The sequence below is a fragment of the Gekko japonicus genome, unplaced genomic scaffold (assembly GCF_001447785.1).
Source record: "Gekko japonicus isolate JY-2015 unplaced genomic scaffold, Gekko_japonicus_V1.1 scaffold711, whole genome shotgun sequence".
Classification (NCBI taxonomy): domain Eukaryota; kingdom Metazoa; phylum Chordata; class Lepidosauria; order Squamata; family Gekkonidae; genus Gekko; species Gekko japonicus.
The window spans coordinates 805,531-831,295 of NW_015165849.1; the positions used below are offsets into that span (position 1 = coordinate 805,531).

At 46.8% G+C, this 25,765-nt stretch overlaps 1 protein-coding gene across 2 annotated transcripts in view; it reads right to left on the reverse strand.

Annotated features, from left to right (window-relative positions):
- KCTD15 (potassium channel tetramerization domain containing 15) overlaps positions 1 to 25,765 on the reverse strand; it is a 73,610-nt gene that overhangs the window by 26,751 nt on the left and 21,094 nt on the right. For both annotated transcript variants that reach the window (XM_015411094.1, XM_015411093.1), the window contains exon 3: positions 4,726 to 4,870. In XM_015411094.1, coding sequence (XP_015266580.1) covers positions 4,726 to 4,870 — 145 coding nt within the window. The remainder of the gene's footprint in view (positions 1 to 4,725; positions 4,871 to 25,765) is intronic.

Below are 25,765 nucleotides of genomic sequence, written 5' to 3' on the forward strand. Positions count from 1 at the left end.
CTGGCAATGTGGGTTATTGGTGGGAGGCCTCTCGCTACCGCTGCCACCATGTACAGGATTAGCCCACCCAAGCCAGTTCAGGAATGGGAGGGAATCCTGTACTTTTCAGTACATTAAACAACAAACCACGAGATGGTCTACATCCTCTCTGGTTTTCAGAAACACATGTCACCAGAACCTCTTTTCAGTAGTCCCTGCCTTTCCTAAGGGAGAGCATCTGGGACAAAACACTTTAGCAACTCAATATAGAGATGAGCACTCTTACCAAGGTAGCATGTGTGGGGAGCATTAGGCTACCAGATTTAGACTTAGAGTTCAGGTACAACATCAGAAACCATTTAACAATCAGTAGAATCTTTATTCAGTACAGAGATTAGCATAGACTACCAGAGATGACAAAATAATAAAGGCTAGGGCAATTTGCCTTAACTGCACATTAAAGATACATAGTTACCAAAGTCAGGATAGCATCCAAGAGCTCAAGATTGTCCATGGTGATAATCCAGGTAGCACCAAGGGATTTTAAGGAGAAATCCCATCCTTGCACCCAAGTGCTCCAGTTCACAAAGCAATCCTTTGTCTCTCACGAGGCAGCATTTCCAGGTGCAATAAAACATAACTGACAAAGAAGGAAGGGAGGGCTAAGCAAGTGAGCTAAGAGAGACTCACTCCCAGTGATCAATGGAATTATAGCCCAATCTAATCATGATTAGTCGTGGCCATCAGCCAATCACAAGTGGACAGGGGTTGTGCCCAATTGTTGGTTGTCATTGCTGCGTGTGGGGATAGGCTAGAAGTTTGGAGACCACGCCTGCAGTCACATGACCCAAACTCCAGCTTCTCCATTGCCAGCGTGACTTGTTGCATGTGGGCTAGAGCCAGGAGCCATCAGGTCTGGCTCTTCCACTTAGAGGTGTGAAAGAATGTGTGGCTATATGGCATGGCTATTGAGGTAGATCAGGCCATTTGGTCTGCCCTGGACCATTTGGCCTGCAACAGGAAACAGAGACAGCATGGTATCAAAAGACATCACAGGAGAAGGCATGTGGATATAGAAGCAGAAAGCAATTTTTCTATACACCTGGTCAAAAGAGTTCTCTCAGCCCCACGTAGCTCACAGGCAATGCTCCCTCTAAGCTGTGGAGTCTTGTGAGCAAAAATTCTACTTTGTGAGCTACTGGCATTAAAGTTGTGAGTGATTTGGCTACTGCCTAAATTAGTTTGTTCTGGAGTCATCCCTCCTGAGCTAAAACAAAAATGAGTGAGCTGGAGGCTAAAAAACTGTGAACTAGTTCATACTAATTCAGCTTAGAGGGAACACTGCTCACAGGGTGTCGGTTGTGGGGAGGGGAAGGGAAAGGAGACTGTAAGCTGCTCTGAGACTCCTTCAGGTAGTGAAGGGCTGGATATAAATCCAATCTCTTCTCTTCCTCTTTTTCTCTGCTTTTGGTCTTGAGGTTCAAACACCAGAAGCCAGCCCCAGGGAAACAAACAAAGTTCAGCATGGTAGTGTTCTTAGGGACCTCATGTTAATGTCAGTGGACCTTATGAAGGAGAGCTTCTCAGTGGACTGTACCCCATGTCAATTCTTCTTTAGAGGTAAGGTGTTTCGTCTCTTTCTAGCATTTTTCTTGTCTCTCTCTTCCTCCAAGGGACTTGGGGCAGTGTACATGGCTCTCCCTTCAACCTTTTTATCCTCATAACCATCCTGGGTGTTAGGTTAGCCTTTGACAGATTGACTGGCCCTAAATCACACAGGGAGCTTTTCATCTGAGTGGAGACTTGAACCAACTGTATTACTGTAAGGTCTGTTGACCATGTAATATTTTGCTGTTGTGGGTTTGGAACCAGGGTCTTCCAAGCCCTATTCCCACATACTCACAATATACAGCCTCCTCTGACACCTTCTGTGAGCATAGACTTATCTGCATCCATTGTGCGCAAACATGGCTGTGCAATCTGTTCACCCCAGTTTTTGTAATGGACAGCTTGCGTAGGGACAGGGGGCACTCTGTGCACTCACCAGGGGCACTCTGCGCACATGTGTTAGGGATGTACATCGATCGCAATGTTCACCCGTACAATTTGCCTTTGCTATGTAGGACACGCTTTCACCCGCTTGACTCCCCAAAATATAGCACCAAGCAACAAGAAAGACTCCCAGCCGGTAATTACAGCCGTATTTAGAATTCACAAGCACATGGAAACTGTATTAACTATTAGGAGAAGGAGCTCTCGAGAGGGGGACCTGTCAAAGGCAGAACACTTTCAAGTCTCCTCTTATTAGCAACTGGAACGGTAGTTAATATTCACCGTAAACACACCAGTCAGATGCGATAATAAAGACTCGCTAGCTAGCAACACATGCGCAGCTGTCTCTGGGGCTCACTGAAAACGAAACTGCAGCCCAAAGAAAAAATTCTCAAAGTATTTATTCTGAAACCGTCCCACTGAAGACAGGTGTATGAGGAATAAATTCACTGTGGGCTTGTGGGATATTTTTCCTTTAGCACAGAAGCCTAAATGTCATCACCCATCTTGGATTCCTCACCTCTCCCCTGCTGCTCTTGATGTGCAGATTCTCAAAACGATGTGGTGCATGAATGGGAAACCTCACCTTTATCACTATATGCCCTTGGCACTGCCTGTGGAGATCCGGTTGCAAGCTGATGCCACTATGTGCCGGACTGTGGCCCTGAAACACGATCACTAGCCTATTTTAGGACCTGGCCCAGTTTTGGGAAGGGGCCACCAGTCCACCACAGAAATGTGGCGGTCCACCAACACAGGTGGCGATTTCAAATGGATTTCCTGCACTCTATTACTTGTGTCCTAGAGTCTACTTCCTCTGCTTACCTGGACTTTGATCCTCTGTCCATACCGCTGCATGTATAAAAGTCTGACATGAGGGTCCCAATGCAGGGCCTTATATAGGATGCCCCCTTCACAGAATCCTCTCCTCTTCAAAATAAAGGGTATGGGGGAAGTATCCTTTGTGAGGTGACACGCGGTATGCACGGCCTTCTGGGTGCAACTCTCATGTCAGACATCAGCTTATGTGTGTTGCGTACCTCCACTCATTAAGAAGATCCACAGCTGAGATGAGCATATGGCCTGGTGCGACTGACCTCACCTCCTTTAAATCTCACTGCTGCCGCCACGTCCCACAGCATCATTCACTCAGTAGCTATTTCACTCTGCTCCTCCTGGCCAGAGTGCTTCCTCATCAAGCCCTGCCTTCCCCCTTTGTCACTGCTGTTCAGCTCCTCCTAGAAGCTCTCTGGGCAAGGACTCCCCTGGCACAAGTCAATGCAAAAGGGCACACTGGATACTGTCTGGTTTCAACGGAACAGTCCTGTTTCAACAAAGCCACTGGGCTGACCCTCAACTCTAACAAGCGCCTTCATGAAATCAAGGCTCGCCCCTCCCCGCCTGATACACTTCAAGAGCAATGCATTTGAAGCTCTTTATCTCTCTGCCAATTGCAGGAGAGAATGGGAAAGGACTCACCTAGCTCCAAAACGGCAACACATAATGCAACTTTCAGCACTGTGTCAGGCTTCTTTAAAAATACCTTCTCCTCTTGTGTTATATTTAGAAATGCCAAATCATTTATCCTCCAGCCCTCAAGTGTTGTCTGATAATGAAATTAATCATGCTGCTAGCTTTAAAAGATTGCATGAAGTCATATTTATCCAAAAATGCTGTGTGGAAAGGGCCACAATTCACTGCTCCAGGACAAATTCCGCTGAAATAAACAAGGATGTTCTTGCTTCAGCAACCTTCACTCATTTGAAAGAGGCATGAACATCTCAAAGGATGATGTCTCTTAGCCATGCAATGGACTGGATCTAGCATTGTTATGGGGAGTGAAATTTCTTTTTGCAAAATTAACTTAAAAATATATAGCTGTTCATTCCTCTTATTCTCTTTCAAAAGTAGAATATCTCTTTGCTGCTTTGTTACACTTCTATGCACCATTTTGTAAATTCAGGCCTTGCAGGGTTGGGTTTTTTAATGTTAAATACCACAGGATGCTCTAGCAGGAGGGTAGGAAGGTTTGGGAAGTCACTGCCTGCCTCTGAGCACAACATGGTGACCCCCCCCCCCCCCCCTCTTATTCTCTTTTGAGTTAAAACACAATCAATCTGAAACAGATACCAAATTCCTTAAAAGAGGAAGTGATATGGATTGTTGGATTTCAGGGAGAAACTGAGCAAAGAAAATTAAGAGAATTTCTCTCAGCAATGCTAACTGGATCCAACCAACTCCTGCAAGTGAAAAGAAAAAGAACCCCCCTACTTCTCATTCGACCTCTCAAAAATACTATACTGGGGAACATGAAACCTGCATGGGCAAAAGCCATGACAGCTGCAGAAAGGAGGGGAACTGAGTGAGATTGAGTGAATAAAGATGGCTGGATCCAGCCCAATGTACTTACTTTGAGAAGCATTTTAGTGTCACCCTCTACAACCAGCACACAGTTTCTGAGATCTCCTGAAACCTGAATCTCAGATATGTGTGCAAAACCAGCCAGGCTTAAGGTTTGATAAGTTTGGAAACGGGGCTTGAGTGCAGCCTTGGCATGCTACAGTTCCTGATTTGCACGGAGATCTTTTGCCATTTCCTAGGTCTCAGTGGGGTTTCTCAATCGCCGCATATAAAAGAATACACTTTGAAATAAACGAATGGATAAAATGATTACAGGTTCCTGACCTGTCTTACCTTAAAGTCTTCTGGGAGCAGCAGTTTCGACGTTCGTAAGAAGCTTAATATGTATCTGAAAATTTCACCGTCCCGATCAATGAAATAGTGCTGTTTTAAACTGTCCAAGACAATAGGTTCTGTGCCATTAAACAGACGGCTTATTCTGGAAGGGAGGAGGGGGAAAAAAGAAAAGGGTAGGCAGAAGGCACACAGTGGAGCTTACAATTGTCACTGAATTAAACTCAAGTTCGTAAGAAAGAACTTTTGGAGAATTTTGCAAAGTTCTAAGGGACGATTCTGCAGAATTTCCTCCAGCATGCATTGCCCAGTACAATCCCCACCCCCCATCAGATGGTGCTCTACAAAGATTAAAGGACTGCAGTGCTCCAGGAGAGAAGCAGACGCCCAACTCAAACAGCAGCCTGAGACAGCAATCCAGGTGGCTGGAGAAATTAAGCTATCACGGATGCGCATGGCTGACCGTGGCCAGTGTGGGACCAATAAAATTCCACAGTACACCGATTGCGGGTGTGTCCTTGGAGAAATGTACCTGCCCTTTCCTGGAGAACTTCTCAAAGTTTTTACAGTCATGTTAGGACATGATTGAAATACACATTTGGGTGAGGAATACATTTTGACATAAAGCTACATCTTTGACCTTCTCCTAGGGACATATATACCATAGGGAGGGGGAGAACAGAACCACACGTGCCGTTAACTAGTAGGTCCATGAGGATTCCCTTTTGCACACGTCTGCCTCAAAACTATCTGATCCTCTCCTGACAGCCGTTCGGTTACCAAATGTGACTCAGATTTCAAACATCTCTCAAGACTTCTCTGTCTCTCCCTGCCAAAGGAGTCCCTCCAGCCTCTTCGTCTTTTCCTCCTAATTTGGTTTTCATCTCCCAGGAAGCAACGAGGTCCCACCAGAACCGCTGCAGTTTGGGGTGCGATTTTGTATTCGGGTAGGTTTGGGGACAGGCTGGGCGCCTCCTTCCTGCATGGCCCAGATTGAGAAGCCTCTTTTTGATGTCGCGCATTGTTCTCCCACTTCATGCATAATTTTCTTTCCAGTTATCGCTCCTGAATCTGGAGTTTCCAGTTTCTTCTTAATTTAGTAATCATCTTCAGATTTCATTAGTGTGCCATCTACTCTCTTTTGGATTAATTACAGAGATATTTAATATCGCTGGAGCTCACATAATTCCCCGCCGAATGCCAGGGGAATATTCAGCGCCCTCGCTGGGATTTACAGTTTGCGGCTGGTCACTCCCTCCCTTGTTTACGACCTGCCAACCAACGTTCTAGGTAGGCAACATACATTAAATTATCTGGGATAGAGGAAACAAAGAAAGTGTCTGGTACGCATTACAAAGCCCCAGTGTTTTCTGCTTCATCCTGCCCCACCCAAACACAAATCATGGATTTAAAAAAAGAAAAGAAAAGAAAAAAGCAATTTGCTTGGAAATATGTTTTTACAGGACTTGGTCTGCATCTCCTTCTCCCGCCACCCTGAAACTCAAGATTCGCCCTAGGAATCACTGGAAACTTTGCACAACAACACATTTCTTACAGCTAACATACATGCATAAAGCATGGGTGACATGCTGCATCTCTGAACATGCCTACTCTTTCTCCTGCGGGAAACATTGATACACGCACAACAACTGCGACTGCCGTGCAGACTGTGAACCCATTCCCACTTGAGAGGAAGCCCAGATTCCTCAAGGGATCTGGCAATCTTGTCGGTCTCTTCCACCCACTGCCACCCCAAGCAACTGACCGAAGAACTACAGGCTTAGATAAAGGGTGTGCCCTAAGGGATCTGGGGTAGAAAAGGTGGAACGGCAGAGCTCAATCTCGTCCATCTCTGAAGCTAGGCAGGGTCAATACTTAGTGTTCCCTCTAAGCTGAGTTAGTGTGAGCTAGCTCACAGTTCTTTAGCCTCTGGCTCACACAATTTTGTCCTAGCTCAGGAAGGATGGTTCCAGAGCAAACTAATTTATGCAATAGCCAAGCCGCTCACTCACAACTTTAATGCCAGCAGCTCACAAAGTAGGATTTTTGCTCACAAGACTCCACAGCTTAGAGGGAGCACTAGAGACCACCAAGGAAGGCTCTGCAGAGAAAGGCAATGACAAACCTCCTCTGTCTATTGCTTACCTTGAAGGCTCCTTATTGGAGTCAAGAACTCAAAAAGGTAAGTCAAAACTGAAAGAGAGCCAACAATTAACACTTAATGTATAAATAATATGTAAAAATTTGTTTATTTGTAAAGGATTAAAAAAAACATACAGGGGCCCAATCACACCTCATATAAAAATTCCAAAATCATATATACACACAGGCCAATGGACTTGACCTGACGCCTTTCGGCCTGTTAGGGCCTTCTTCAGAGGTCAAACACAACGAGGAACAAATTGGCCAATAGCCAATTTGTTGCAACTTGATGGCGCTTCCATACATACATAAGAAACCTGGAGCAGATCTACGGCTTTAATGTCTTTAGCCAATATTTGGCCATGCTGCTTACGTGGTAGCGGTTCTCCAACCCAGTCTGAAGCACAGTCTAACGGCAGACAGGATGCTGCTCAGTTGCACTTTGAGAGCTTAATCAGTGGACCATCTGCATAAGAGGGAATGCGGTTTGGTCCTTCTCTGCACACCCCCCCCCCAATCTCCTCTTCCTTCTTTTCATTTGCTTGAGGCAAATTTCAGCCCCTGTGACCAGCCCAATGAGGAATACAAGCCCATTGCATCCAGAATCACTGCATGCCACAGTCCCTCATGGATCGCGCCATTTCAGAATGCAGCTAGAGGACTACAGGTTTAAACATTTCCTCATTTTTTAAAAAAACCCAAACCTTCACCACACTCAGAAACCAACACAGGAAAAAAGACTCAGTGACAACCTCACTGATGTTCTGGCTTTGTACAAGTGGGTTTTTTTCACACGGAGAAACATTCACGTTTTACAGATATCCCTTTAGGCTGCCGAATGTTGTTTAGTTCTGTTTTTTATACCCATGGCTTGTTTGTTTATGGCTTGTTTTAACATAGATAATTCCTATATTGGGTTTTCCCCCCTGATTTTATTGTATTGTTTATGAACTGCCTTGAGTGGTTCTCTGGAGAGGCGGCGGATACTTTTGTGGATTAATAAATAAATTCTAACAGGCTCTTTCCTCTCTGCAGTCAGAAGTGGCAGACAGGGTATCCTATATGACATTTCTGAACATACTGACATAGATCCGACCACACAGTTCTGAACACTTAAGGGCCCTCAAGTCTTTGGAAGAGAACTTCCCCTCTCTCACCTACTTTGCCCCTCATTCTGTTCCTGTGGGTCTACTAACCCCAAGGAACAACATTTCAAGGCTGTGACAGGAGGGGAGTGGGAAAGTCCTGCTTGGTAAAATCCAAGGGTTGTTGGATTCACAACGATGAAGGAGGTGGAAAATCTCTTTGGTGCAACGGCCTCAGGTTGTTGAAGGGTTAACTCCTTCTCAACATTATGTGCATGACTGAAGCTGGAATTCAACCGCATCTTTGCTCTCCTCTTGGTCAGAACTGGAATCAATTAGTGGGGGATACACTGATAAGGCCTGTGCTCAATCTTGTACTGAATTAATCTAGCAATGCTGCAGCTTTGAGAACATCCACAGCGGTGATGGGAGCAGATTAGATGTTTGCTGGAACTCCCAGAAAGTCGCAGCCTCTAATGCTGAATGTGGGCAAAGTCTTTTAAACCTGTCCATTCCTGCAAACTTTCCCCATCGCTCTGCAGATGTTTCTCTGCTTCATATCCTTTCATATTAAAACCAATCCAGGGACTGTCTTTGGCTCCCTCAGTATAACCACTCAAAGGCCAGCAGCTCCAGGTTTCCCAGTTAGGCCAAGCGTGGTAAACTGTAAATGGGGCCAGTGTGGGATTTTGGCCTGGAGAGGGTTGTCACCCTGAATTAGGAGTCCCATTCCCTTGGTAAGGGAAGGCGATCCCTTGCCCTCTGGTCCTGCAGCACTGTGTGAGGCTATGTCACCTCTAGTTAAAAAAAAAACACCCTCAGAAATGACACAGGTAGCTCTAGGAATCACTGGAAACTCTAGGGTAAAACCATGGAGTTTCCAGCAATTCCTAGAGCTACCCCTTAGAGCTACTGGTTTGCCAGCCTTCCCATATCCTTGCCCATAACCCTCCTGCCAGCTACCAATGCACTGCCTGGTAATGCTACCATCAGCTTTTTGGCTGGCCAAAAAAGAAAGAGGGAGTCACCTTTGATGACCTCAAAAGATCATAGGACCAGCATGGGCAAAAGGTATGTGAGACAGGGGCTCTTGTAAGGAGGGTGAATTGGGCTTGGGAGGAGGATCTTAACCAGTGGGCAGTAGATAAAGAGATGTTACTCCAAATTCCCTGGCCACAAGACATTTAGGGACTTAAATGAAAGAAAACAAGCACTCTGAACTGTGTCTGGAAACAGATGTGCAGCTGGCATAGACTTTTCAGGTGGTGACAGCCTCTAACTTGGGCCTGGCAGTTTCACACTGGGCAACAGTAATGCCACAATCCACTAAAAACGGTACCCTGACACATCTGTAATGTATGCAGACACAATCCTGTCAGGGCTGTATTAACCCATGGTCGGGCCCCTAGGCTTTCAGGTATTTCGGGGGCCCTCTGGCACTGCAATCTTTCACCCCACTACAGCTGACAGCCTGACCCTGGTACGGTAGGTACTAGACCGCAGTACATAGCCCTATATCCATTTTGAGGGTCTCCTGAAGAATTCCATTCACAATTTTTAATATATTTTTATTGCGTGTGTAGAACTCTTCAGAAAAGCACATTTTGGGGGTATAATTGTTCCATACTGTAATATTTTGAATAAAATTTTTATTATTTATTAAAATATATAATTTATGGATAATTGTTTTAATATAAGAGATAATTTGTTTCACTGCAATAAGGAAGCAGTTAACTATCTTATTAATAGAGGTTACATATTACAGGCTGTCTATGAAGAGAAAATAACAGTGCCTCAGCAAAAAAAAAATTGATGGGCCCCTAGTCCCCGCAGGGCCCCTAGGCTTCCGCCTAGTCAGCCTTATGGATAATACAGCCCTGAGTCCTGTGGTTTTGAAAAGAATAATAATAGATTGGATTTATACCCCATCTTTCACTACCCGAGCAGTTTACAATCTCCTTTCCCTTCCTCTCCCCACAACAGACACCCTGTGAGGTAGGTGGGGCTGAGAGAGCTCTTTCGAGAACTACTCGTGAGAGAACAGCTCTGAAAGAACTTGTGACTGACCCAAGGTCACACCAGCAGCTGCATGTGGAGGAGTGGGGTATCAAACCCAGTTCTTCCAGATTACAGTCTGCGCTTCTAAGCACTACACCAAACTGGCTCTCACTTGTTCAAAGACAATATTTTTAAGAACCGCAGAGAAGTGACACCTGCACTAAATGTAAACTGCAGTCAGTGCCAGAAATATAGTGTCACAAGTACACAAGAGTGTCCCAATAGCCATCTGTGAAGAACTGGATGATAGGTGTTTCCCAAAATCCCCTTCCACAACTTGCAAGCTTGGAGCCCTTGTTCCCGCTGTGAACTATGGTCTGGACTGTACCACATCAGACTGAAGGTACGTCCTCACATGATGAATACTACCCCAGGAGATTCCTGCACATCAAAAACTCCAGCATGTGAAAGCAATTTTGTATACTGGGGCACCAGTGTGAGGTGTGGGCTGGGGGGCAGAGGGGGCAGGGATGGAGACAGGCAATATCGGCATCATGCCAGTAACTGATGTCACTTTCAGTGAAAACAGGAAGTGAAGTCACGATGTCGGGGGGAGGGACAATCTAGGAATCACTTCCAGGTTCCACTAGATGCAATGTCATGTTCTGACTGTGCCCCCTCATCCTTGAGGTGCCAGTGGGCAATGAAGGGGATGCCAGGAAGGTCTCCTGCCATAGCAGGTGACCTGACATTCCTATGTAATGCTAAGGACGCCAGGTATGGCCTGGCAACAGATGGGAGAAAGGGGAGGTGAGAACTTACTGAGGGAGGGGCATTGATGTCACTTCTGAGTCACACCAGAAGTTGCATCATGTCAGGGATAACAATCGCGCACGCACACACACACACACACAGAATTTCAACAACCAGTTTTTTCCCTACCGCACAGCTGAGCGGCAGGGGACAGGAAATGTCCTGTCGTAAGTGAGAACCTGGTAAACCTACGTACATCCCAGACCCAAGTGGATCCCCTCTGTGAGAATGAAGCCAGAGCTAACCTATGAATTGGCAAAAGCAAAACTCTAACTTGATGCCTGAGGTCAGGTCCAGAAGAGACATCCCCCGTGCTTGATCGGATTTTAAAGCACTACTTTCTGGTCCAACGCTCTGCCCCGAAGCAGGATGGCCTACAAAGAAATATCCATTGCTTCCCTGAAAACATGTTACAGCTTCCTTAGCTAGCCTCTTCCCAGTGTCAAACTGCTCTTTCAAGGGGTTTCACCCTCTCTCCTCCTCTCATCTCCCTGCACTTTTAAGTAAACCTGTTTCTTCTCATTCACGGACCTTCGGTTGTTCTCCGACTGTCATGTTGAACATTTGAAACGACCCACATCTGTTCCTGGCCCACCTTAGTTTCCTGAGGCTGGGAAAACTCAGAGCCCATCAAACTGTCACCAGCAATCACTGTTTCCATGACAAAATAAAATGGCTGCAGAAACGGCACAATCTGTTTGAAAGACATTTTCTTACTTATGACTTAGGTTGGCAGGAAGGCTCATGTTTGGTCACGCAGCGCATCAAGGAACAGTCAGCAACGTATTGATTACAGCCAGAAATGAATTCGCTCATAAAACAGAACAAAGCTGAAGGCCCACGACCCACATACAGCTGGCCAAAGACCCCTAGAGTTGCCTGGAGATCTCTTAGCATTACAACTGATATCCACACAATCAGTTCCCTGAGAAAATGGCTGGAGGGTGGACTCTGTGGCATTATATTACGGTTGCCAACCTCCAGTTGGCACCTCTGGAATTACAACTGATCTACTGGAATTACGACAGACCTCCAGATGACAGAGATCAGTTCCCCTGAAGAAAATGGCAGCTTCAGACAGTGGACTCTATTGTATCACATCCCCACTGAACACACTCCCCAGATGCCGCCTCCAAGTCTCCATAATTTTGGGTACAGAGCAATGCAATATTTTGGGTATAGAACTACGCAATCAATAAACCACAAGTAGCCTATTCTGCTCTATTGTAAGCTAGGTTATGTGTGAGACACACATGAGATCAAGGTACTGCGTACTACACATGCCATGTTTTCACTGCCATGAAGAAGGTTCAAGAAAGTAACATGTGGCATGGACTACAGATTTGGTGCTCACATGGCCAAGCACTACAACTAGCAGTTCTGGGTTTGGGGATCAAAACAGAAGCATTTTTTTTCCTGTCCAATTTGGATGCTTACGCTTACTACAACTGAGAGATAGGATTCTTGTAGGGTGAATGTGGATTCTGCTTTTGTGGCAATTCCACAGGGGCACACCCAAAGTGTAGAATCCAGTCTTTAAAGCATCTCAGCCACAATTTGTTTTTACAAAAAAGCTTCTTGGTCTTCATGGCAGCAACAGAATGTGAAGTTCTTGGATGCCAGAGAGGAGACTGAGTAAGATTTCCAGTGACCTAAGGCAGGGCCGAGGTGCTGCGCAGAGCCTAGAGTGTCCCCCTTTCCAAACAGCTAGCAAAGCCAGGCCAAATCACACAAACAAAACTGCAGCAGAATAAGAGTAGTTGTGGAAACTGGCATTATCTGTACAGATTTCAAAGGGCAGCATTTCTCGGTGCAGGTTCCAGTTTGTTGGGGCACAAAACCCTGAATAACAGGAATCAATCTAGTAACCTTAGCAGCACGCCTTTTCGTACAGAAAAAATTGTGGTCCCCATCAGTCAAGGAATGTGGATGACAAACTGATTGCTGTGTCACCAAGCTAACCAGCCCTGCTCATGGTCAGTCGAAATGGTTGGTTGGGGGGTGGCAATGAGGGCATCGGGGTGGAAACTGAGAGGGGCACCCCAAGGTCTCCCATCATGGAGAGCACCAGTATGGCTCCACTTATTTAAATATTTCTCTCCTGCCTCTGACCCTCTGTTCAAGGACGCTCAAAGCAGCTTATGTAAAACTCATGTACCTAGCTAGGCAAAATGCAAGATCAATTCAAAACAAAACAAGGCAATCCAACAATAACCAAGCAGACTGCCATTTCAAAGCACCCTAAAATAGCCATAAGGCACATAAAGACGCCCTCCTAAGCTATCAAAAGCCCTCCTAAATTTCACTGCTTCTGAACCCTGCCAAGGTCGATGTTCTCTTAATCTCTTTTGGAAAGCCACTTCCTAAGAACGGGCACATTGCTGAAAAGGAAACCCAGGCCAGGCTTGTGGGTGGGGAAACAGCCAGCAGTAACTGTGGAGCAACAGCTGAGGAGAGCGACAGGTCTGGGGCCTGGCACATCAAGCCCCCTCCCAAAAGCCACTGGCAAGCAAACCCCATCGGATTGGATTGCTGCTTCCCCCAGTCATCAGTGACATCAGAGGGGTAGCCGAGGGAGTCTGTTGCAGCACAACTGAACCGGAGCCCCCAGGTGCCCGGGTGACATTTATTCTAGCAGACGTTTTCAAGAGCCAACGCTCACTTCCTCAAGGTGCAACGCACAAAAACTTCTACCAGAATAAACGTCGTTAATCTTTAAGGTGCTGCTGGACTCCTGGTTTAATTTGTATGTCAAATTGCGAGTCTTCCCCCAGCTTCTTCCGTGTCCCCCTGTTAACGTAAGGCATAAACTGCAGGAAAACAAGTTCCCAAAACCCAAGTTCCAACAACCCGTAGGGAGGACGCTCAGGTGCCCACGAAGTTTCCTTCCTGCCCCAGAGTGACAGGACAAAGCAGTCCCCCCCATCATTTCTGACTCCCCACCCTTCCGCAGAGCCCCAGGGTCACCACCAGCTCCAAGGCGTTCCACTGACACCACTGAAGTCTCTGTCGCAAAGAAGGCCGAGAGAGAGTGTTAATTTAAGCAATTACACGATTAATATTTAACTGTTTGGCAATATTTGTGCTATTTATAATTTATCTGTTTACCCTCATTAAAAATGGATGCCGTCGACGGCTCCTCTTGCCCTGTGTCAAATTGGTTTGTAATTGCGCATTTATGGAAAATAAGCCCTGAAAGGTGTCCTTTTGGATTTCTATTTGTCTGGGCGCCCCGAGCGCACGGCTCATGTGCTGCTCTACTGCTCCACTTTCCCATGCCGGATCGCATGCTCCATGCTGCTTCCACCCCCCACTCCAGCTGTTTTATCCCAGATGCAGCAAGAAGGGCAAAGTGGAGCTGACAAGATCTCTGAGGCCTTCTTGGCACTTGATATGGAGTCTGTCAATTACGTTTTGCTCTCTAGCTCAGATGCCAGGCTCAAACAGCCGAGGTGGGAAATATGGACGTCACTGAGCCGGGAAGAAGACCTCTGGAGAAGACGCCATGAGGGAACCGAGGGGGGGGGGGCATGCAAGGCCAGCCAACTGCATCCACAAGCCAGTTGCTTGAGGGGGGGAGCACACACCAATTTTAGGAGTGGCAAGAAAACACTTCATGGCTGGAGAGGGTTGTGCTTGCAATGCTGTGTGGTGTAATGGCTTGGGTGGGGTAGGAATAACATCTATCTACCCAGTGCATTTTACCCTGCCCTTTCTTTCCATGCATGGCTCTCCAATACCCTTGTTATTCTCACAACAACCCTGCAAGGTAAGTTAGGCTGGGAGAAAGGGATTGCTCCAAGATGGCCCAGAGGGCTTCATGTTGGTAGCCATTTATGCTATAGAGCAGTCTTCCAAAGGACATTAAGACAGCCACACACCTTTTTGCAGCTTTGGAGGAAATGTAAGGCTGAACTTTTCAGATGGGATTTTGGGTCATTTGATCAGTTAACTCTCTGCCTTAGATTGGCAACTGCTTAGGCTTTAAAAAATTGTATCATTATTGGCTATGTTAACAGTTACTTCTTGGTTTTTAATATCAGAACTAAAAGGGTGCAGTGTTGGAGGGCTGGACTAGAACCTGGGAGAGCTTAGTTTGAACACCAACTTTGCCACTGAAACCTCCTGGGTGACCTCAGGCCCGTCACACACTCTCTGCCTAACCTACCTCACATCACCGTTGTTGTGAGGATTAAACTAGATGAGGGGAGAATGTTGTAAACCACTTGGGGTCTCCACAGGGAATAAAAGTGAGGTATACATGTATTTAATTAAATAATAATGTGTTAGGGGGGAGGAATTTGTAATGTATTCAAAGCTGCCTTGAATGCAGGATCTGATGTGAATCTCTCCTTATATATAATTGAATAGTGGGTGCCAAAGTTCTAATTCTAAAATGCACTCCCTTAGTGTATGGCTGATGGCACTGCTCCTCAGCATATATCGCCACCAATCAGAAGGCAAAGCCCGGGTCCCGCCCACACCACAACTGCTGCGACAACCTGGTCTTTTGCATATGGAAGCTGATTGGACTTCACTCCATTCCACACCTCAAACTCCCCCCCCCGCAAGGCAGTTGGAATGTCAGTTGCATATGGAATCTGCTGTATTCTGGTGGTGTGCAGGTCCCAGATTCATGTTTTAAAAGCAGACTGACACTGTTTGCCCAAAGCCAGAGCACTCTCCCAGAGCCTCTTTCTAGATCCCGTTGTATTTATTTCCACAACGGGCCTTATTTCTAGTCATCTCATAAGGAAGCAATGTTAAGCTTCATCCTGGGCTAGGATCCAAATACAGCCAATGACACTGCTAGCCCAGGAAAAGTGTATCCAATCACTTCAAGCAAGCCCCCCCCCTCGAGCGGGAACGATCGTGATTGGCTCTTATGCGCTCAATCATATTAGTTGTTATGTGTATGATAGGCGTGGCTATATTAGCCGGGAAATGTTTAAAAGCAGGACAGCTGCAATGTAAAAGCTGTTCTGGCTATCAGATGTTGATCCATGTTGGAGAAGTATTCGAGTTGAAGAATAAAGTTGTGTTCTTGCTGAAATCACTCTCCGACTATTTGTTAAGCCAACGACTTAACACCTTGGGTCCCAGTTGGCTGGGAGAAAGGTGAGTGTATAAATGTTTTCAATAAAGAAATCAATGGATTTTGGAGTGGAGAGGGAGGTTGAATTCAGCTCCTCATCCAACATTCTGGCTCTCATAAAGTGGCTCAAAGTGCATCTTCCAGTTCTAGAATCCCATGCACTGATCTAAACCTTGCTAGCAAAATAAATGCAGGTTCAACTAAGGCAGGTCAATTTGAACCAACCTCCCCGAATCCCACACTAAGTTCAAAAGAAACTGCCCCTCCTACAGCCGTCTGATCCTATCTTCCAACTCAATAGCTTCTGGGAATCACCTTCTGGTTCAGTAAAAGGGACCAAAAAACCAAAGAGTCCAGTTCAAGAAGCAGGATGGTGTAGTAGTTAGAGTGTTGGACTAGGTACTGGGGGACCCAGGATTGAACCCCCACTCTGCCACGGAAGCTTGCTGGGTGACCTTGGGCCAGCTCTCTCAGCCTAACTGACCTCACAGGGTTGTTGTTATTAGGATAAAAAACAGAGGAGAATAACAACATAAGCTGCTCTGGGACTCTACTGAGAGACAGGCGAGGTATATAAATGAAATAAAATCAATCAATACGAAATAAATTTCCAGACTGCCTGATCCATATCCCTCAAAATGCAAGACATATCAGCAGCGTCGGAAGGAAGGGAAGACCATCACATCATTATCACGTGGCCATTGGAAACCCTCTAAGCCCTGCCACAGGTGACTGTCTCATTATCCTATCCCACTAGATTTCCCTAGTTTGGTGGTGAAGGAACGACACTATTAAGGGCTGACTGGGAAATCGGTCAGCCGTCACGTGAGGCCCGTTGACTGAAACGCTGGGCCTCAGTTTTGAATTTCTGAACGCTGAAATCAACCCCCGCCGAGCAGTGATGAGCAAGGACCACAGATGCACAGTGAGCAAAATGTCATCTCTCTCCCCACCCCCCACTGCTTGTATTTCTGGAGCATCTGGGTGCTTGGGAGAAAAAAGATCTGCCTTAGCAGTTTCAGGACTGGCCCGGGGCAGAGTCACCTCGGGGATCCTGGGAAGGAAGGAGCCGCAGCCTCGCCGCGCTCAGACTTGCACGATGCGTGGCTTTCGAATCCCACAGCTGCCTTTGAATCAAAAGCGCCCGCTGCCTTGTAGAATCAGAAAATCCTTGAGTTGGACACGGCCTCAGAGGCGGCCCAGTTCAAACCCCACCTTATTTATTTATTATTAATGTATAATATTTCTATTCCGCCCTTTCAGAGTCCTGTCTGAGGCAGATGACGACGACAAACCCCCCCCCCAGAAGCCATTAAAACCCAAGCTGCATAAAAATGACCCATAAAACAGAAGCCAACCATTGAAAAGCTAGTAAGATAAAACCCCTAATTAGAAGCCCAGGGGGAAAAGATGCATCTTAGTCTGGTGCCTAAAAGAAAGGAAAGTCGGTGCCAGGCAACCCTCAAAGGGAAGGGCGTTCCAAAGGCACAGTGCCACCACAGAAAGTGCCCTGTCTCTGGTTGTCGCCTGCCTCACCTCTGATGGTCAGGGCACAGGGAGCAGGGCTTCAGAGGCAGATCTTAACTGGCAGGAGGCTGGATAACATGGGAGGTAATGGTTCTTCAGCTCAGTGCTGGAAATCTAAAGGCAGAACAGCCGACTGTCCAGCGTCTGGTGTCTCCATCTGCCCACTGGATGGGTCGCATATCTTAGAATCACATAGTTGGAAGGGGCCATACAGGCCATCTGGTCCAACCCCCTGGCTCAATGCAGGATCAGCCTAGAGCATCCCTGATAAGGGTTTGCCCAGCCACTGCTTACAGACTTCCAGTGAGGGGGAGCTCACAACCTCCCTTGGCAGCTGACTCCACTGTTGCACAACTCTTACTATAAAAAGGTTTTCCTGAATATCCAGCCTTACCGCCCTTAAATTAAACCCATGATTGTGAGTCCTACCTCTGCTGCCAACAGGAACAGCTCCCTGCCCTCCTCTAAGGCAAACACTTAAAGAGAGCAATCCCGTCCCCCCTCAATCTCCTCTTCTCCAGACTAAACATTCCCAAGTCCCTCAGCCTTTCCTCACAGGGCTTGGTCTCGAGGCCCCCGATCATCCTCATCACTCAATGTACAGTGGGACTATGACATCTTGCAATTTGGATGTTATGCCTCTGTTGATACACCCCAAAATCGCATTAGCCTTTTTTGTTGCTGCATCACACTGGCTGTGTGACTTGATAGCATTACAATGAAATAAACTGCCACAATTTGAACTGCTAAAAGAGCAGGAAGCTGGGGGTTTATCAAGAGGAAACTGTGTTCCAAACTCCAGAAGTGGACTGATTTTGGTCCTGGTTTACTCAAGAGTCATGCAAATCAGTGAATGCAAACAAAAGAATATAAAGTCTGTCTAGGGCATCCTCCGAGTAGCCTTCTGCCAACCTAAATGAACTGAAGTTGGATGAAGTCTCCTTAGATTGGGGATTCAGTGAAGTGGGAGGGCAGAGACAGGATGCACTCCACTGTCTCCCACAGGGGGAACCCCCTGAAATCTCACAAGAAGAAGAGTTGGCTCTTATACCCCGCTTTCCTCTACCTTAAGGAGTCTCAAAGCAGCTTACAATTGCATTCCCTTCCCCTCCCCACAACAGGCACCTTGTGAGCAATGCTCCCTCTCAGCTGTGGAGTCTTGTGAGCAAAAATTCTACTTTGTGAGCTACCGGCATTAAAGCTGTGAGTGAGTGATTTGGCTAATGCATAAATTAGTTTGCTCTATCCTTCCTGAGCTAAGACAAAAATGTGTGCGCTGGAGGCTAAAAAACTGTGAGTTGGCTCACACTAACTCAGCGTAGAGGGAACACTGCTTGTGAGGCAAGTGGGGCTGGGAGAGTTCTGAGAGAACTGGGACAGGCCCAAGGTCACCCAGCAGGCTTCATGGGGAGGAGGAGTGGGGAATTAAACCCGGTTCTCTAGATCAGAGTATGCTGCTCTTAACCACTACACCATACTGGCCTTCCCTCTGCTATGCATCCAACACCTGGTAGTCACAGGTAAGATGGTCCTGTGCATGGAAGTTCCACTCTTGGGTACCGTGACAACCAGGCAATGGACAGAGAGCTCCTCTGTGCACAGTTTACCAGCATTCATAAAAGGTGCTATACACTTAGGAAAGTCGGCTCTGACTCGCAAGATTATGCTGGGATACACGTTGTTAAGTCTTTAAGATTCCAGGGGTCTCCTGTTTTATACATTAAATAAAACTGTCATCCTTCCCAGTATCTGTACCTGTTTCTTCTTCCACAAGGAGCATTCAGCCGCTTCGGGGAGGGGGGGGGAGAGTTACCCCTCCAGCCTTCTACATGGCAGCTGCAGTCCCATTTGGGACCCCCTACCGTTGCTATTGCCCTGACCTGGATGGCCCAGGCTAGCCTGATCTCATCAGATCTCAGAAGCTGAGCAGGGTTGGCTCTGGTGAGAACTCGAACGGAAGGCCACCAAGGAATACAAGGGTCGGTGTGCAGAGGCAGGCAACGGCAAACCACTTCTCTTTGTCTCTTGCCTTGAAAGCCCTACAGGGTTGCCATAAGTCGGCTGCAATTTGATGCCACTTTCCACCACTACAGTTGCTATTCACTTTTTTGTTTTTAAAAAGAGAGATCTGATCATGGATTCCAACCCCCAAATCCTCTTTGGCCCTATCTTCAGAGTGACGGTTTTCTCTTCCTTTTGAGCAATCAATTACAAGCAGAACAATGAACTGGAGGGTAGGACCACTCTGTGGTAGGGCCCCTGCTTGGCAGGCAGATGGTCCCATGTTCAGTCCTCAGCACCTCCGATTAAAGAATTCCAAATAGCTGGTACTGGGGAAGACTGCCCTTGTCCGGAAACCCTGGAAAGATGCTGCCAGTCAAAGCAGACAATGCCAAATGAGATGGCATCTTCCTGTAAAGAAGCATTCTGTTTTCAGTCCTTACTCCTGAACAGTCAAGCAAAGTAACCGTAAATCAAGATGCTGCCATGGATTTTGTCCTTGTTTCTGAAGTCTGGCTGTGGGTACTCAGTGGCCAGGGCCACTACTCTGTACGTTCTCATGGGCCCTGTCTTCTCTGTACTGACCCGTGCCTCAGGACAAAATGGAACAAGGAAGACCCAGTGGTAGCTACTAAAGCTGACTGGCAGCACAGGAACTGTTTAGCCACTGGATGAAAACAGGATGCTGGACTAGATGGGCAACTGGTCTGATCCAGCAGGGCTCAGAGAGCCAGTTTAGCGTAGTGCAGGTGTGGCCAAACTGCAGCTCGGGAGCCACGTGCGGCTCTCTCACACATATTGTGTGGCTCCCGGCAGGGCAGCTGGGGAAGCGAAGGGAAGGCATGCCTCCCCGATCGCTCTTCCCTTCTCCAGCCAGTGTTCCCCTCCCTGGGTAGGCTTGAGGTGAGGAGGAGCAGAGAAAGAAAGCAACTTTAACTTTAAATGCATTCTTAAAGCCCCCCCCCAGCCAACTTGGAGAAGGCATTTGTCTCTAAATCCCTTCTCCAAGCCACGCCAAGCCAGCTGGCATGGGGGCGTGGGAGGACTGGGGGACACATTTAAAGCTAAAGTTGTTTTCTTTCCACCCCTCCCTCCCTCCCCCAATCTATTTGCTTTCTTTATACCTTTCTTTCTATCTTTCCCCCCCCCCTCCCCATCTACAGTTAAATGTATTCTCCAAGCCCCGCCACACTGGCAGACTGGCTTGGCTCGGAGAAGGCATTTGTCTCTTTAATTTAATATGCAAAATTGCATATTTTTCAATAAAAACATGTGCGTTCATGTCTTGTGGCTCTCAAACGTCTTGACGTTTATTCTATGTGGCTCTTACGTTAAGCAAGTTTGGCCACCCCTGGTGTAGTGGTTAGGAGTGTGGACTCTGATCTGGGAGAACCGGGTTTGATTCCCCCACTCCTCCACATGCAGCTGCTGGTGTCACCTTGGGTCAGTCACAAGTTCTTTCAGAGCTGTTCTCTCAAGGGCAGTTCTCGAGAGAGCTCTCTCAGCCCCACCTACCTCACAGGGTGTCTGTTGTGGGGAGGGGAAGGGAAAAGGATTGTAAGCCTTGCTTACATACTGTGCGTATGATGTTATTTGTGAGTTTATTTATGCATCTGTAGTATTGATTTTAAATTGTTTTAATCTTATATTTATATTTGTATCTGTAGTTTGTATACTGAATGCACATGGTGCCTTATGTGAGCCGCCCTGAGCCCGTTCGCGGGGAGGGCGGGGTATAAATGTAATAAAATAAATAAATAAATAAAATAAGCCGCTCTGAGACTCCTTTGGGTAGTGAAGGGTGGGGTATAAATCCAATCTTCTCCTCCTCCTTTTTTCTGTTTTTAGTGCTCTCCTTCACTCTACAGCAAGGTGCAACCTCTGTTGCAACAGAAGACAGCAAAGGATTCCTCTATGGACATAACTATGTGCTATCTTTTCCCTTGGAAGATCCCTGGGTTCGTTGGGGAGGTATGTTCTGGAGTTCCAAACACTGCAGGTGTGTGGGCTTGACTTTATCAAGAACATTGAGACAACACCCCCCCCCAATGTTTTCCATACAGAAATGGCCCCAGGGGGCTATCTTTGCCCCCATTAGGGGCTACATGTATACCGATCAGTGAGGTTTCTACAACATGGCAACTACTGCCTTCCTCCAGCCATTTCAGGATGGAACTAGGGGATGATGGCCTGAGCCTCCTCTCTCTGGGTGCTGTGGCCTTGATCTGAATCAGGCCCTCACATGCCTCGAAAGCATGGAACTTCAGAACATGCTTCTCTGTCTGACTTGAGGATATCCCCGGGGAAAATGCACGGTTTTAAAAACTCTGTAAATTATTGATACCCCGTTTTCCTCCTCAGCAGGAGCCCAAAGAGGCTCATGACATCGTTCTCTCCTCCTCCATTTTATCCTCACAACCACCACCCTGTGAGGTAAATCTGAGAGAGGGACTGGCCCAAGGTCACCCACACAGCAACACAACGATTGGAACTGGAGTCTCCCAAAGCCTAGTCTGACGCTCTAAACACCACAGGGCACTCAATCGGAAAGCAACTGCCCACTTCCAAACTACAATGCAATTTGAGTCCATTCACAACCTTAACTGCAGCATCCAATTAGTGACTGGTTTACGAGGCAGGCTATAAAGAGTGAGAGATTCTCTGATGACCTCATGCCAGAGTGCGAGGAGGGTGAAGGGTTCGCATGCTGGCCCTGGAGGGCACAAATGGCTCCAATTTGCATTTCCTTGGTTTTCCGCTTTTCCCAACGACTGCAACCTTATCCTTCAACTCTGCTCCTGACAGCAGTTTTCTGAATAAATTACGGATATCTTCCATGGGGGGGCGGGGGCTACACAGCAACTGCTGAAACCAGAATCTAAGGCTGGGCTGGCCACTGGCAGAATAGTGGGCAAAGTCAGGTAGTTGCTGGAGCACAGAAAAGGTTCAGGGCCCCACCAAGGAATGCTGCCCCCATCTTCACTCCTATCTCACTCCCCCCCCACCAAATCAGCAAGAACCTTCAGTGTGATCAACTCACCCAAAGTTCATAAAGCTATAAAATGAGGTGCTACTTGGACGTAACAGCTTCCCCTCGTCTCAAATGTTTGAGGGCTGGCTGTGGTTCCACAGAGGCAAGTCTTAGCAGACCTGCTTGGAAGAAAGCCCCATTTTAACTCCACAGGACTTGCTCCCAGGACAGTGGTTTTAGGTTCACAGCCTTTGTACATTCTCAAGGGCCTTGTCTCCTTTGTTCTTCCATAAGGTCAGGGACAAAATGAAACCAGGAAGGTCCATGATTGCCACTGAAACTTAGCACATCCCCCCCCCCCTGCGAGACTGCAGAGCCCAAACTACAAGCGTCTGCGTTCTAACGGGCTGCACAATTCTGTCGGGTCCCGCGAGTTAATAGGTTTCTCCATCTCTAATTTTTGTAATAACACTGTGTTCCTACCTTTTGACTTTGATGCTAGAATGCCACAAGGAAGCTTTCTTTCCACAACCCTATGCTACTTCTTCAACGCTTTTGAAGGATATTACATCCACTAACTATTAAGCACCCGGAGGAACCGCTGGATCTATTACTACCACCTCGATTTAATACTTTTATATTTTGCTGTGCAGATGAGAATATCTATTTTTGCCATTGAAGGGAGCCAGGGTATGTGCCATCAATATCTATTTTTAAAAGTCAGTGTACCAAAGGGGCTGCTAGGAAATAAATTCTGAAAGTTCTAGATGAACAGAGGATGAGGGGATGAAAGGGAATTGAGAATTCTGTGCTGTAACGCTTCTGAATTTGAATAATGAATCCAATTAGGAGTTTCCATTCGCCAGCGATGCTGATGAAACATATATCAAACAGGAGAGTTGGATCAAAGGCTGGTCACTTATCAAGTCAATCTGAGCGGCTGGTTTGACAACACAAACGTCAGAGAAATGGAGGCAGTGCTCCACCAGAAGGAAGACTCGGACCCTTAACCATGGCAAATCAACTGTAGTTGGCCACTTTCAAGAAGAGCAAAATACTGACGGCAAGACATTCAGTGGACGAAGACTGAAAGAGAATGCTTGGCCTCTACAGTAAAAGGTGCCAGTATTTCAGCTTTCATAGAAAGTGCCCACTGACCAGGAGATTACTCTCTTCCTATATTTACAGAGTACTCAGGTCAGGTCAGAGTGACCATGTGCCAGATGTAACAACCACACGTGTGTGTGTGTGTGGGGGGTGTCTCTATAACTGATGCATCTGTGGTACCCAATCAGGACCATGGCACATGTGAAGGGGCTTCAGCCTCCTCCCCTTACACCATCATCCCAACCTGAAATAGTCTTGGAGGTGCTATTTGGAGCAATCCATGTATTCCCTGAGATGCAATTGGATTTCCACAACAGGCCCAACAGTTTTCCCACCCCAAGAGTTTCAGGCTGGGGAAATGGTGCTGGGGGAAGGCTGAGGAGCCACAGTCCTGACTCGAATTAGGAACGGCATGCTGAGGAACTGTGGAAAACCCACAATTCACATATAATCATGTCATGTCTGATGCAGGGTGGGGATCCAGACCCAACCTGCGTCCTTAGAAACGCTTGATGAGGTTCTCAACAGAGGGCTGGCAACTACACATACTCAGAAAACAAAATTATTAGTATTTTTAATCTCCCTGGGGTCAGCTCCAAGCCTTAAACAGCTTCTGGGACCTGGTAAACGTGGACTTAAAATAAATGCTGGTTTGAAAGGCTAAAAATTATGATTTGTAAACACGTCGAAAACATGAGGGTCAGCCTTCATTCCCCCAAGCTGGCAAGTGTTGATGGCCAAGTGCCATGGGAAGACTATACCGCCTCAGTCAGCGGATGCTGCCACTAGCCCTCAAAGCCCGGCCACTGAATACTTCAATGTCAAATACTTCAATACATCCATATAAACAGGATTATGACTTTGGACTGTATAGGTATATGTTGGGTGTCACCCTAAAAAATTGTCTAGGGATGCTTTTCTAACTTTTATTAACTAATGGGGGGGGGGGGGAGAAAACAAAAAAAACCCTTTCCATAATTGTCATTATTATAATTGGAGTCTCACAAGAAAACACTGGGGTGCTGAGAACACTTTCAACTCTCCACACCACATGGAATATGCTCAGTTCTCATCAGGCTGTCTGGGTTCCCCCCATTAATTTACAAAATCATATTTTCTCTATGCTTGACATTAGAGAGAGACTATCTTGTCCGCAGGCGACCCAGTTCTGACGCTTTTGGCAGAGGGATTAGCCAGTTTAGTAATCAGATACAACAATAATGAACAGGAGAACAGTGGACATGAGTCTATTTTTTGTTATTCAGAAACCTGGCTGTCTGGTTCAGAAAGAGGGAAGGAAGGAAATAAGTAGTAAGGTAAACCAATGGTCCAGGTCAGTATAAGGCAGCTTCATCTGTTCTGAAAAGTGCCAGCGTCCCCCCATAATACGATAAAGTGTTTGGGACCCAACACTCTTCTGGAACATGAATTATCCATTTGCTATCCAAATCGACTAAAGGCAATTTCATTTTCAGAAAGAAACCTGCTCACTAGACAAGAACAAAGCAGTTGATTCAAGGATACATATTATGTGCCCTACATACAATAGGGCTTTTCTTGAAACCAGTGTGGTGTCACGGTTAGAGTGCCGGCGCAGGGGCCAAACTAAATGTGATGGCGTCTACGGGTCCAACCCAGGGATGCCGTCACAATTTCAGTATTGCCCCTGGGTTGGACCTGAGGATGCCATCACCTCTAGTTTGGCCATAGTTCTGGCAAGGCTCACATTGAAGTCTTTACTCAGTCATGAAGCTGACTGGGTTTGCCAGTCTCTGCACCAGCCCTGCCTCACGGGGTTATTGTGAGGATAGCCAGGTATGCCATCCTGGACTCTTTAGAGAAGGGGCAGGAGAAAAACACAAGAGATTCTTTCTTACATTCCAAATTACCTCCTTGTGAGTGAGAGCAATACCAACTGGAAGGGACCCACCATCAACCCCAATACGCAACTTGGGATTCAACGGAAGAGCCAGAGTCTCTGGGTCACAGAGTCTGTTGGTCACACTGTCTTTTGGCTCCTGATAACTCTGTCCTCCTTCAGCTGTCATCCCACAAGACTGTAAGAACCCTGCACCTCTCATAAGATGTCACTACTGTGGCCATATTGCTGAATCAACTCCCAGGATGTGTGTCTAATACTCCAGTTTTGCTCCATACCCTGATAGGCTGTGGCTACCGGACATTTTGGCCGAAACAAGTTTGTCCCAACAGGTTGTGAGGCAGAGGCTTCACTTAAACAAATGCCAATCAAACGGGGGAGGGGTGGAGCTGTGAGAGAGCAGCTTTGTTTCACTGGGACTT